General features: G+C 38.7%; 1 protein-coding gene across 1 annotated transcript in view; it reads right to left on the bottom strand.

Moving 5' to 3' along the window:
- Window positions 1–6522, bottom strand: part of LOC139157015 (uncharacterized) — an 83092-nt gene extending 76570 nt beyond the window's left edge. Inside the window, exons 1-3 of the mRNA XM_070733326.1 lie at window positions 6425–6522; window positions 4922–4957; window positions 4800–4840 (exon numbers count right to left, since the gene is read on the bottom strand). Of these exons, the coding sequence (XP_070589427.1) occupies window positions 4800–4840; window positions 4922–4957; window positions 6425–6438 (91 nt within the window). The 5' untranslated portion in view covers window positions 6439–6522. The remainder of the gene's footprint in view (window positions 1–4799; window positions 4841–4921; window positions 4958–6424) is intronic.
- Window positions 6523–13724: the final 7202 nt, after the last annotated feature.

Genomic DNA, 13724 nt, shown 5'->3' with positions numbered 1-13724 from the left:
AGTTTTAAAAATGGCAGTGATTTGGAATTCTGGAACAGCCCTCATCTTATTTATTTATTTATTTATTGGATTTGTATGCCGCCCCTCTCCACAGACTCGGGGCGGCTAACAACAGTAATAAAAACAGCATGTAAATCTAATACTAAAACAGGTAAAAAACCCTTATTTGTAAAACCAAACATACATACATACAAACATACCATGCATAAATTGTAAAGGCCTAGGGGGAAATAATATCTCAGTTCCCCCATGCCTGACAGAAGAGGTGGGTTTTTAGGAGCTTAGGAAAGGCGAGGAGGGTGGGGGCAATTCTAATCTCCGGTGGGAGTTGGTTCCAGAGGGTCGGGGCCACCACAGAGAAGGCTCTTCCCCTGGGCCCCGCCAAACGACATTGTTTTGTTGACAGGACCTGGAGAAGGCCCACTCTGTGGGACCTAACCGGTCGCTGGGATTCGTGCAGCAGAAGGCGGTCCCTGAGATAATCTGGTCCCGTGCCATGAAGGGCTTTATAGGTGATGACCTATGCTGAAAAGAACATAGAGATGGACCAGGCAAGTATTTTGGGGAGGACAGTCCTAAAGTGGGGTGATACTGGCCAAAAGGCCTCGACCCCAGCAGCTGCCCCTCTTGTAATTTGTGGTAGAGAAAATTCTCTCTTCTTGGACACATACATCAGGGAGAAGGGAGAAGTCTCCCAGACTGAGTATTTCTTGGACAATTTGCTTGTTTAAAAGATTTGTAAACGGCTCCTCTCACAATCGGTGATCCCGGAGGATGTGTACACCAATAAAAATCAGAAAAGAAAAAAAAAAGGAAAATAAATACAGGTAGTCCTCGACTTATGACTACAATTGAGCCCACAATTTCTGTTGCTAGGTGAGACATTTGTTAAGTGAGTTTTACCTCACTTTATGACCTTTCTTGCCACAGTTGTTAAGTGAATCACTACAGCTGTTAAGTTTAGTAACATGGTTGTAAAGTGAATTTGGCTTCCCCATTGACTCACAAAATGGCTTCCCCGTTGACTCACAATAGATCACATGACCTGGGGACTGCAACCATTATTAATACAACTATGCGGATTTTGATCATGTGACCATGGGGGTATGAAAACAGCCCTAACCATAAGTTACTTTTTTCAGTGTCGTCGTAACTTTGAATACAGTTATTAAATGAACTGTTGTAAGTAAAGGACTACCTGTACAATACAAGACCAAAACAAGTGAGCAAGAAACATCATTTTAATCTGGGCCCCAAAATGAGAGACAGTGCTATAGGGAAAAAACTGTTGTATGGCCAGAACACGAAGTTCTACTTTGCAATTGAGTAGCCCAAATACTGTATGAGCCTAATGCAATTTTTACTGAGAGACATTTTCGAAGTATATTTCAAACCCCAAGCATAATTATGTTCCCTGAACAGATGTCCTTTGCTTATAACTTTATTGATACAAGTATTTTAATTACTGTGCAACGATTTGCTAAAGTTCAATCAGGTTCACCAGAATTTGTAGAACTGTAGGCAGTCTAATTTGTTGTTTGATGGCTTGGCATGAATAAGGCCATCTGTCTTCCTACTCTACTCTACACTCTGTTCAGTCTTTGCTTTTAATGTTTTATTTAATCATCCTCTCATTTAATCGATCCAATTTAAATATATACTGTATAGCAGATGAAGTTGTAGACTTTATTTAATATCTTTGAAATAAATGGATTGGGATAACATGTTACTGAAAGTAAACACCAAAGAAACAAATCATTTAAATTATCTTTCTGGCTCCATAAAAACCTATTTTCCTTTGAAATTATAGACAGATATGAACTGAGTAGACCACAGACTCTTACATGGCCAGAATCCTGAAATGACCTTCAATTCAGTCTAAAGGTAGAAAATGCACATATTGGTTCATCTTTGTTAATTCAATCTGAGAAGTAATTGCAATGTTGGTATAATCATACTGGCACAACCTTGATTTACAACCTTACAGAAGGCTGCTCATACACGAGGCTACTCATGCAGGCGGCTGCTCATAAGTCCCTAATATGAGACACCCACATAAGCAACCCGATATTATGACCTTTTCTGCAGCTGTTGCTAAGCGAACTTATTTCCTACCAGGGAGTGTTTTTACCAAAAATTGGAAGTAAAGATTGACTTTCAGCAAAAACATTGTAAACTCTGGCCCCGTGACCACTGGACGCTTACAAACAGTTGTAAGCATAGTTCCCTCTAAGCTGAGCAGTGAGCAATGGCTCACTTAAAAATCATCATCAACTCAGAGTTTTTCAAACCTGCCCAGAAGCCGAGAGGGAAAGAGTGAGAGGGAAAGAGTGCCGCCCAGTCCCGAAGGGACTGCCGCTCAGACACTATACTTTTCCGCCCACCCCCCCAAAAAATTAGAGGGAACACTGGTTGTAAGTGTACCCGAAATGTAGTCACATGATTGTGTAGCAAGGCCCTAGGTATCTTTTGGGGAGTCTGTCATAACTTCAAACTTCAAATGATAGCTAAGCAATTGGTGATAAGTCGAGGACAACAACATAAATAGTAATAAGCCTACTAGAATGGGATTGGGAGGATCCAGGTTCAAAGTTCTCCTCAATAATAGAGTTCCCTGGATAATTTGGGCTTAGTCATTCTCTCTCTTAGCCTAGTCCAGGGGTAGGCAAAGTTGGCTCTTCTATGACATGTGGACTTCAACTCCCAGACTTCCTGAGCTAGCATAATTGGCTCAGGAATTCTGGGAGTTGAAGTCCACAACTCATGGAAGAGCCAACTTTGCGTACCCCTGGCCTAGTCTTGCTATCAGAGTTTGTTATAGGACAGTGATGGTGGACCTATGGCACGGGTGCCAGAGGTGGCACGTGGAGCCATATCTGAGGGCATGTGAGGTGTTGCTCTATGTCAGCTCCAGCACACATGTGCGCAATGGTCATCTGATTTTCTGCCTTCTTTTTTGGCCGTTTTCACAGGGGGGGCAGTGTGGGGGGTTGTGCGAATGCATGGCGGGCAGTGTGGGGATAGTGTACAAATGTGGGGAAGGGCATTGAATTATGGGGGTGGGCACTCATGCACACACTATCATGTGTGCACACAGTCTTTTGGCACCCGAGCCAAAAAAGGTTTGACATCATTGTTATAGGAGGTAAAGGTCCACCAAATCTGAGTAACCAGAGGATACTATATCCTGTGAAAATGCTAAATATAAATAGTATGTATGACTGTATGTATGTTTTTATATATTGGGGTTTCTTGTTTTTTAGACTTTTTAAATGTATTATTGTTATTTTAGATTATAACTATTAGATTTGTTATTATATATTGTTTTTATCATTGCTGTAAGCCGCCCCGAGTCTACGGAGAGGGGCGGCATACAAATCTAATAAATAATAATAATAATTATAATAATTATAATTATAATAATTATAATAATAATATAATTATGTATGTATTTATTTATTTAATTGGATTTGTATGCCGTGTTATATGTGTATACTGTATTTGTATAGCATATTTTATGTGTGTTATGTATGTATTTGGGTAGATATATACTTTCTCTTGGGAACAGGCAACAGAATATCTTATCATCTTCTTATCTCTTGTCTTATCTTATTATTACCTTACCTTGAATCAGTATTCTCCTGCTCTAATTTTGAGAAACATAGAAAGACTAAAACATGTTCTCTCCAGAGGTGGGTTCCTCCTGGTTCTGAACGGTTTGCCTGAACCGGTAGCAACCCACTAGTGATGTCATGATGACACCACAGAAACGGATCAGTCGGTGGTGGTCCAGGGAGGCCACCATCTTTTTTTAAAAAATTGGATTTTTTTTTTAAAAAATGAGTTTTTTTAAATTGAGGGTTTTTAAATTGAGTTTTCTTCTGTGCATGCGCAGAAGTCAAGTTTCTGGCACTGTGCATGTGTCGTCATTTTGTTTTCACCTTTGGGGAGAGGAGGGAGGATTTTTTCTGATTTTTTGCTAATGCATATACACGGGCAAACCATGTTGTACGGGAGCAAGTGAACCAGCAGGGGGGTAAGTTAGAATCCATCCTTGGTTCTCTCTAGAAAATTCAGGAAGGCATCTAGCTCTGTTTAGCAGCTAGGCCCCTATTGCATGGCTGTTCTATACTTTGTATAGAAACCACTGAGGCAGAGAGATAACAGTGGGTTGCTCCCTGTTTGTACCAGTTCTTAGAACCGGTAGCACCAGTGATGGAAGGTTTCACCCACCCACTCAGGACTGTGCACGTGAACTGGTAGTACTGTAAAGGCTTTTAGAACCCACTACTGGAGAGAGGGAATAATTTAATAATAATAATAATAATAATAATAATTTATTAGATTTGTATGGGGCCCCTCTCCGAAGTCTCAGGGCGGCTCACAACAATAATAAAAACAGTATAACATTGAAACAAATCTAATAATAAAAAAGATATATAAAACCCCCAAGATTAAAATCATACAACACATACATACCAAACATTAAATATAAAAGCTTGGGGGAGATGTCTCAGTTCCCCCATGCCCGGTGATATAGGTGGGTCTTGAGTAATTTGCGAAAGACAAGGCAGGTGGGGGCCGTTCCAATCTCTGGGGGGAGTTGATTCCAGAGGGCTGGGGCCGCCACAGAGAAGGCTCTTCCCCTGGGGCCTGCCAAACGACATTGTTTGGTTGACGGGACCCGGAGAAGGCCAACTTCAGAGGGAGCCATGTTCAGTCTCTCAGCTAATTTTTACAATCCCCAGAGCCCTTCAAGACTGTGAGTCTCAAATTATACAGATATCATTTTTCCTTACCCTCCATGGCTAAAGCGCTAGGGTAGACAGAGAGCTGCATCCTGGGAGACAAAAAAAACCATTTTTCCAGAAGCTTTGGTTTTATCGCCATCACCTTGAAATGGATGTCTGTCAATTGTTACCTCTGTCCTGTGAGAGATAGGCAAGTGTTGGAGTACCTATAGATTTGAGCACAAGTTTTACATTTATTATATGTCTTTAAAGCAGAAGATAGGACTCATTTAATTGTTACATTTATACTTCTCCCCGAAGAATGATTGAAACTGTTGTTTTATGGGAAATGGACTGAGATTTCTAGCCTTTGCAAAAAAAAAAATGCAATTTAAGAAATCCTATCTAGGACATTTTGAAATATGCTATTCAACTAAGATTATTTCTTCTTCTTTTCCTTTGTTGGAAGACACAAAACCCTGTATGAGACTTTTATCTCAAAAAATATAGGCTGCATCTTCCTATTAATAAAAGAAATATTATTATAAACCCCAGTTTCCTACAGAAGGGATGTTTCATGTTTTATAAGCAATAAGAATGGACCCAGATTTCACTTTCTCATCTAGTTATTAAATTCATTCTTATTGTAAGATATTAAGAACTGCAGTTCAGCAATGTCTGGAGTGCTGCAGACTCCCTATCTATTAGGAGAAAGATAATCTCATATTTCCTTGACATCCAATCAGTTTATGGTGCACATTTTCATGCTCAATCAAATTTATACCATAGTAAATGCTTCAGCCTACAATGGTTTGAGTTCTTTAAGCTACCCCTTTGAAAAATGTCCATATAAGAGTGCAAGCTCAGTAGAAACATTTACAAATCTTTAGTCCTTTATCTACTATTATGGAATAAATATTGAACTCCTTATGCATCTGAAAAAAAGAACTGCTTTTCGAGGAATCCAATTAATGCTCAAAGGTCTAGATTTGGGGATGGTATTTGCAAAGGGACCTAGACTTTCCCATTTCTGTCATACTACCATTTTACGTTAATATTGTAATATTGTTATTATTATTATTATTATTATTATTATTATTATTATTATTTATTAGATTTGTATGCCGCCTCTCTCCATAGACTCAGGGCGGCTCACAACAATAACAAAGACAATGTAAGAACAAATCTAATAATTTAAAAAACACTAAAAACCCCATTATTAAAAGCAAGAAATGCAGGTTTAATTATCCTGTAAGAATAGCTTTTCATAGTCCACAACTCTTCTAATCACACTATGGGAAAGCATCAGGTTGAGGAAGGTAGCTGTTGGTAGAATTTTAACACAACCTGTATAAGTGTCCTGATGCCTTTAGAAGAAATGTATGAATAGTAATTGTGAAATGGGTCTCATCGACCTCTCCAGGTTCCTAAGATGCCAGTAAGGGGCGTACATAAGTGCACTGGAGTGCCTTTTGTCCCCTGTCCAATTGTCTTTCCTTTCTTTCACCTATCTTATATATTCTCTTCCTTTCATATATCTTCTCCTCTAAGTTCACTTTCACCCTCTTTTATATTATCACATGTCTATTTTTCTTCCTATGTATTTGTGTATTGGACAAATGAATAAATAAATAAAATAAATAAACTTCCCCATGATACTTCATAGTCTCTTTCATGGTAAGCCACTCTCTTACCTGGAGATAGGCATGGATTGTTTTAAGTGAATGCAAATGACATATTAGCCATTGTGTGAAGATCATCAAATCTTCCTGGGTCACCAGGTTTATAGGAATTTCTTTTCCCATCAGAAAGCTCTCCCGTACTCTCGAGAGCCTGGCGGCCCTTTGAATGGCATCGTTATACTCCTGCATGATTTGAGCCACTTGTTTCTGCAAAGAGAGGAAAAAGATGATTTAATGAGCCGGGGTGGTGCAGCAGGTAGAGTGCTGTACTGCAGGCCACTGAAGCTGACTGTAGATGTTATGTTCGTTTAAAAGAAATAAAGGGAAAATCACTGATTGGTTAAGACGCGGCTAGGTTTAGATTGCCACCATAAATAAACAGTTGTCTTTCGGGGGGGATGGGGGGAGCCTTTGGAGCCTGGGGAGGGTAAAACACAAGCCTACTGGGTCCACCAGAATTTGGGGAAACAGGCCATTTCCAGCCTCCAGAGGACCTCCGGGAGATGGGGGGAACTGTTTTTGCCCTCCCCAGGCACTTGTGCATGTGTGATAGCGCACACTCACACTCTTTTGGCACCTGAGGGGAAAAAGGTTCGCCATCCCTGTCCTAGATCAACTCCAGCACTAATGACCAGCTGACCTTTGCCTCACGCAGAGGCTCTGGGATGGTGTTTCCGGCCTCCCCAGGCTCCAAGAAGGCCTCTGGAGACTTAGGAGGATGAAAAAACAGGCCTACCAGCCTTCAGAGAACTTCTGGGTGGTAGGGGAGGCAGTTTTACACTCCAAGAAAGAAAGCCTCTGGAAGTTGGGGTACAGGGCAGCAGGGAAGGGGGCTCGTGAGTGGGGGTGGAGCAGTGCAGGGAGGATCGCACGTCCATCTGCAGGGGGGTGGGACACATGGGGGCATTGAATTATGAATGTGGGGAAAATTCTATGAGTGGATAGAAATTTAAGATTTATTGATGTTTCGATGCTTTAATAATAAGATATTGCTGATAAAATCAAGATAAGAGGATTGAGTTTAAAATATTATAACCCAGATGGAGAAGATGAGTAATGGTGGTAGCGCTATGTATTGATATAATGCATAAAAATATTATTGGAACAAACTAGCTTAAACATATTCAAATTATATATTTTTAAAAATTACTTAGGTTTTTTTTTAGTTGTAATATTCAAATTTATTGGTGAAAGAAAGAGATATAAGAGCCTCCATTGAATGATTACAAAGAAAAAAGAAAAAAATGTATATGTTCGATAATAAGCTTGATTTTGTGTTGAAAACCATGTATTTTTATTTTATGCTGGAGAAAAAAAATAAAAAAAATAATGACTGAATTATAAGTGTGGACATATGCCAGTATGCGATAGTGTGCGTACGCTTGCTTTCAGCATCCAAAGAAAAAAAGGTTCACTATCACTGACCTAGAGCATCAAGCACCATTATCAAACAATAGGATACCTTCAGCCCCTCGAGTGCATTCCAACAGCATCTTTTGGGGTTTTTTGCAAAATAAGCTGATTTGGTCAGAAGTAGCACAACTTCAGTATTATTTTTGCAGATACATGAATGTATAGGGGTAGTGATTTCTGACAGTCTCAAAATGGGTGAGCAGTGTGGTCGGGCAGTAAGAAAAGCAAGTAGGATGCTTGGCTGCATAGCTAGAGGTATAACAAGCAGGAAGAGGGAGATTGTGATCTCGCTATATAGAGCGCTGGTGAGACCACATTTGGAATATTGTGTTCAGTTCTGGAGACCTCACCTACAAAAAGATATTGACAAAATTGTACGGGTCCATGGACGGGCTACAAGAATGGTGGAACATCTTAAGCATAAAACGTATCAGGAAAGACTTAATGAACTCAATCTGTATAGTCTGGAGGACAGAAGGAAAAGGGGGGACATGATCGAAACATTTAAATATGTCAAAGGGTTAAATAAGGTTCAGCAGGGAAGTGTTTTTAATAGGAAAGTGAACACAAGAACAAGGGGACACAATCTGAAGTTAGTTGGGGGAAAGATCAAAAGCAACATGAGAAAATATTATTTTACTGAAAGAGTAGTAGATCCTTGGAACAAACTTCCAGCAGACGTGGTTGATAAATCCACAGTAACTGAATTTAAACATGCCTAGGATAAACATATATCCATCCTAAGATAAAATAAAGGAAATAGTATAAGGGCAGACTAGATGGATCATGAGGTCTTTTTCTGCTGTCAGTCTTCTATGTTTCTATGTTTCTAATGTACTATAAAATATGATTGCTAGAAACTAAGTTTATCCATAAATGAAAAACTTTAAGAATTATTGCACTGAGGTTTATTTCTTTATCACATATACATGGCCAAATATCTTTCTTATAGATTTGGCTCCAGTTAATAGCAATAGCCATAGTATTTCGATTTATATACTGCATCATACTGCTTTTACAGCCCTTTCTAAGAGGTTTACAGAATCAGCATATTGCCCCCAACAATCTGGGTTTTCGTTTTACCCACCTCGGAAGGATGAAAGGCTGAGTCAACTTTGAGACGATGGTGAGATTTGAACTGCTGAACTACAGCTAGCAGTTTGTTTATTTATTATTATTTATTTATTATTAGATTTATAGTCTGCCCTTCTCCTCATTGACTCGGGGCGGTTTACATGGGTAAAGTACAATCTAACAATAAACATAAATTAATTTTTAGTTAGCTGAAGTAGCCCGCAGTGCTGCACTCTAACCACTGTGCCACCCCGGCTCTTAACATACATTAGATCAGTGTTTCCCAACCTTGGCAACTTGAAGATATTTGGACTTCAACTTCCAGAATTCCCCAGCCAGCGAATGCTGGCTGGGGAATTCTGGGAGTTGAAGTCCAAGTATCTTCAAGTTGCCAAGGTTGGGAAACACTGCACTAGATCATATTTAAGTTCATTTGAAAATAAACATTTTACATTATTTTTAACAACTGTGCAAACTTTGAGATTTCATACCTGGTAGAAAGGGTACAGTTGCTCAACAACACTACTGTGCTGACAAAATCTTTTCCATCTTAGCATATGTAAGTATTTGCTTTGGACTAACTGTGGAATCCTGTCGATAAAAAACTTTATAAAAAAAATAAGAGATGTTTTACAGATTAAAATTACAGTTTTACTTCTGAAAAATTATACATCATAAATAACTCCCTTGGAATATCGTTCACTTATACATTGGCTTATTATCACTGAACTAAAAAATTCCAATGCAAAATACTGTATGGGCAATGAGAGGAACAACTTTGAGGAATTTGGAGACTGAGAAGTCATAATATGCTGGGGGGGGGGGGAGGGCGTTTGGTGGAAAATTTAGGCTGAAAAAAAACCCTGAAGAAAGCAAACATTACCTGATACAACAAGAAAGGTAAGCTTTCTGGTGTATATTCTCTTTTTAGACAGCTATCTAGCTCCCTCTTCAGGACATCACTCTGCATTACAAGAGGCTTTGCCTCTGCAACCTGAGAAAAATCAACAACAGTGTAAACTTTTTCAGCAATATTGAATATAGGTCTGTTTATAGCAGTGTTTCCCAACCTTGGCAACTTGAAGATATTTGGATTTCAACTCACAGAATTCCCCAGCCAGAGAATGCTGGCTGGGGAATTCTGGGAGTTGAAGTCCAAATATCTTCAAGTTGCCAAGGTTGGGAAACACTGGTTTATAGTATTGTGGGATCTTTTAAAATGGTAGAAAATGCTGTTTAGTAACGATCAAAACATTCTAATGGCAATTTTGTCATTCAATAAAATAATTACTAAAAATCAGAAATAAGCTTCTCCAGTTTGAACAGGTTTAACAACAGGCAAAAAGGCATAAGAGGTATGCCTTTTGGACTGTGTTGTGGCATTTTTTTGCTCACAGTGGTGCATTTATTACTTACCTGTAAACATTTTTTCAGTGTCCACTCCCTTTCTCTTCTGAAATAATCAACGTCTTTTGGAAGTGGCACAGAACTATGGAACATGATGAAATATTGTAGTGTAGACCAAAGCAGAATTAGCATACATAAAATGATTTAACAGCTGCAACATATATAGAATGAAATGAACAATAATCACATGAAAGCTCAAGCTTGTACCACCAATATCCACAGACTGAGACTTTCAAGTCAATATTCTCCAAAGCACCTGAGGGCAGAACAAGAAGGAATGGGTGGAAACTAAACAAGGAGCGAAGTAACTTAGAACTAAGGAGAAATGTCCTGACAGTTAGAACGATTGATCAGAGGAATGGCTTGCCTCCAAAAATTGTGAATGCTCCAACACTGGAAGTTTTAAAGTAGTATCTGTCTCCAGCAGTGCAGGGTTTCCTGCCTAAGCAGGGGGTTGGACTAGAAGACCTAGTTATAGTTTAGTTATAGTTTATTAGATTTGTATGCCACCCCTCTCCGAGGACTCCAAGGTCCCTTCCAACTCTGTATTATTATTATTATTATTATTATTATTATTATTATTATTATTATTATTATTATCTGCCGCACGAATCCCAGCGACCGATTAGGTCCCACAGAGTTGGCCTTCTCCGGGTCCCATCGACCAAACAATGTCTGTTGGCGGGACCCAGGGGAACAGCCTTCTCTGTGGCGGCCCCGTCCCTCTGGAACCAGCTCCCCCCCACAGATTAGAATTACCCCCACCCTCCTTGCCTTTCTTAAACTCCTTAAAACACACCTTTGTTATCAGGCATGGGGGAACTAAGATATTCCTTCCCCCTCTCAGGCCTATACAATTTATGCATGGTATGTTTGTATGTATGTTTGGTTTTAATAAGGGTTTTTAGTCATTTTTAATATTAGATTTGTTTCATGTTGTTTTATTGTTGTTGTTAGCCGCCCCGAGTCTGCGGAGAGGGGCGGCATACAAATCAAATCAAATCAAATCAAATCAAATCAAATCAAATCAAGTAAGTAAGTAAGTAAGTAAGTAAGTAAGTAAGTAAGTAAGTAAGTAAATAAGTAAATAAGTAAATAAGTAAATAAGTAAATCAGTAAATCAGTAAATCAGTAAATAAGTAAATAAGTAAATAAGTAAATAAGTAAATAAGTAAATAAGTAAATAAGTAAATAAGTAAATAAATATTATTATTATTATTATTATTATTATTAGTAGTAGTAGTAGTAGTGGTAGTGGTAGTAGTATTCCCACCTATTCATGTTAAATATATTATTATTTCCAACTAGCGGAATTTTTCTACTGAAATTAAAAGGCCAACTTAGCTCTGTCAGACCGCGTCATTCCCACTTAGTGCAGGAGCTTGGAATACAGATTAATTCAGTTTATCAATCACAAGTGGAACAAATATTAGAATACTAACTGAACAAATTAATATGTAGCAGTTGATGTGGGAAATTGATTATTTGAGAAAGTGAACAACTGTATTTTGAACAGAACACCACTTTCAGCAGAATGCAGTCAAAAGCAGAGATGAGCAGGCTAAGGCCCTAATTTTTAACTGATGCCATGACATTCTCTAAAGAGTGTCACACAGGAGCAAATCCCTCCATGAATTGAGAGAATGAAATGAAAAAGGTTGACAAAAGATTGCACTGTGGGGTAAATGTCCCAAAGATGCTTTTTCAAGAGGCAACTGGACTTCCTGGGGTTTTTTTTTAAAGACATTTCGCTCCTCATCCAAGTAGCTTCTTCAGCTGATAAAAAGTGAAGCGTTTTCAAAGAAAAACTAGAAAGTCCAGTTGCCTATTGAAAACGCACCTTTGGGACAACCATGACCTAAGAATCTCCATCTGCTCTGTGTTGGATGACCCTAAGCACTTTCTAGCTAATGTGTGAACTTAAGGATGTGATGTAATAGTTTGCAAACATTGTTATGCCTCCTTTCTTTAGTATTGGTATACACCAGTGTTTCCCAACCTTGGCAACTTGAAGATATTTGGACTTCAACTCCCAGAATTGCCCAGCCAGTCTGTGGGTCGGTATGTCATTCTTCAGATTTGCTGGCATAATTTGCAAAGAACCTTTACTGATTCTTCTTCTGTTGCTTCCCATATTCCTGTACCATCCATCGATTTGGTAAGCTTCAACTTTGGAAACAACCAGATGTGCTGATCTACTTTAACTTTCTATTGCGGAAGGTCTTCTAAATAGGGAATAACTAAGATACCGTATTTTTTGGAGTATAGTGATCCCTCGTTTTTCGCGGGGGATGCGTTCCAAGACCACCCATGAAAAATGAATTTCCATGAAGTAGAGGAAAGATATCTTTTTATGTATTTAACGAGTATTTGGACTTTTAAAACTCACCCTTTCAATCTAGATACACTTAAATATAATATTCAGTGTGAACATTACTACATCTCAAAGTAATATTGAGGAGCTTTCAGTACAATACAAGTTCCAGGGATGCATTCCTCTAAGTATGATCCAACAAGCCAAATACAAAAACTATTTCCAGAGAAAACTTGATGGACAGGATAAACAAATGTCTCTTGGACTATGCTGTACCCCTCGTTTTTCACGGGGGATGCGTTCCAAGACCACCCGTGAAAAACAAATTTCCGTGAAATAGAGGAAAGATATTTTTTACGTATTTAACGAGTATCTGGACTTTTAAAACCCACCCTTTGCATTAAACAGTCATTCTATAATATTTCTCATCTGGAACTACATGTGATATCCTACCAGTTTCTTTAATAGAGTACAGTAGCACTGTAGAAGAATTTTATGAATTTTTAAGGGATTTTTTTAAAAAATTAATGGATTGAATGGATTTAAGCCCCCTTTGAAAACCCGTGAAATCGCAAATCCACGAAAGATGAACTGTGAAGTAGCGAGGGATTACTGTACACCTTTTCCCCCCTAAAAGAGGCTGAAAATTTGGGTGCATCTTATACTCTGAATGTAGCTTTTTTGAAGCTTTTTATTTCCAGCCCTAATGAGGTGCTAACGATCTTCTCCTACCAGCTTGCAGACTTTTTTCCATTGCTATTTCCTCCAAATAAGGGTTTTTTCAGCCCTAACCAGGGGATAAAATGATGTGCTGAAGCTGACCAGACTAAAGATGCTAGCCACATGAATACCTGGTAGGCAGATTTTCCCTCCCATTTTCCTAACTAAGGTGTGTCTTATACTCCAGTGCATCTTATATGCCGAAAAATGCAGTAATATGCATACTGACACCTTAACTGAACTACATTATACAAATCTTCCAGCTTTGTTTGATGTTCTGTGAATCAACCAGTGCAGCAACTTTGCCCTGCTAATAATCTCACTAACATGTTTTATGACAGGAATTTCTGAGTTATCTCTAAAGGCAACAGCATAAACAAGGTG

The sequence above is a fragment of the Erythrolamprus reginae genome, chromosome 1 (assembly GCF_031021105.1).
Source record: "Erythrolamprus reginae isolate rEryReg1 chromosome 1, rEryReg1.hap1, whole genome shotgun sequence".
In the NCBI taxonomy this organism is placed as follows: Eukaryota; Metazoa; Chordata; class Lepidosauria; order Squamata; family Dipsadidae; genus Erythrolamprus; species Erythrolamprus reginae.
The sequence above is the reverse complement of the archived record's forward strand: the minus strand, read 5'-3'. Positions and strand labels throughout refer to the sequence as shown.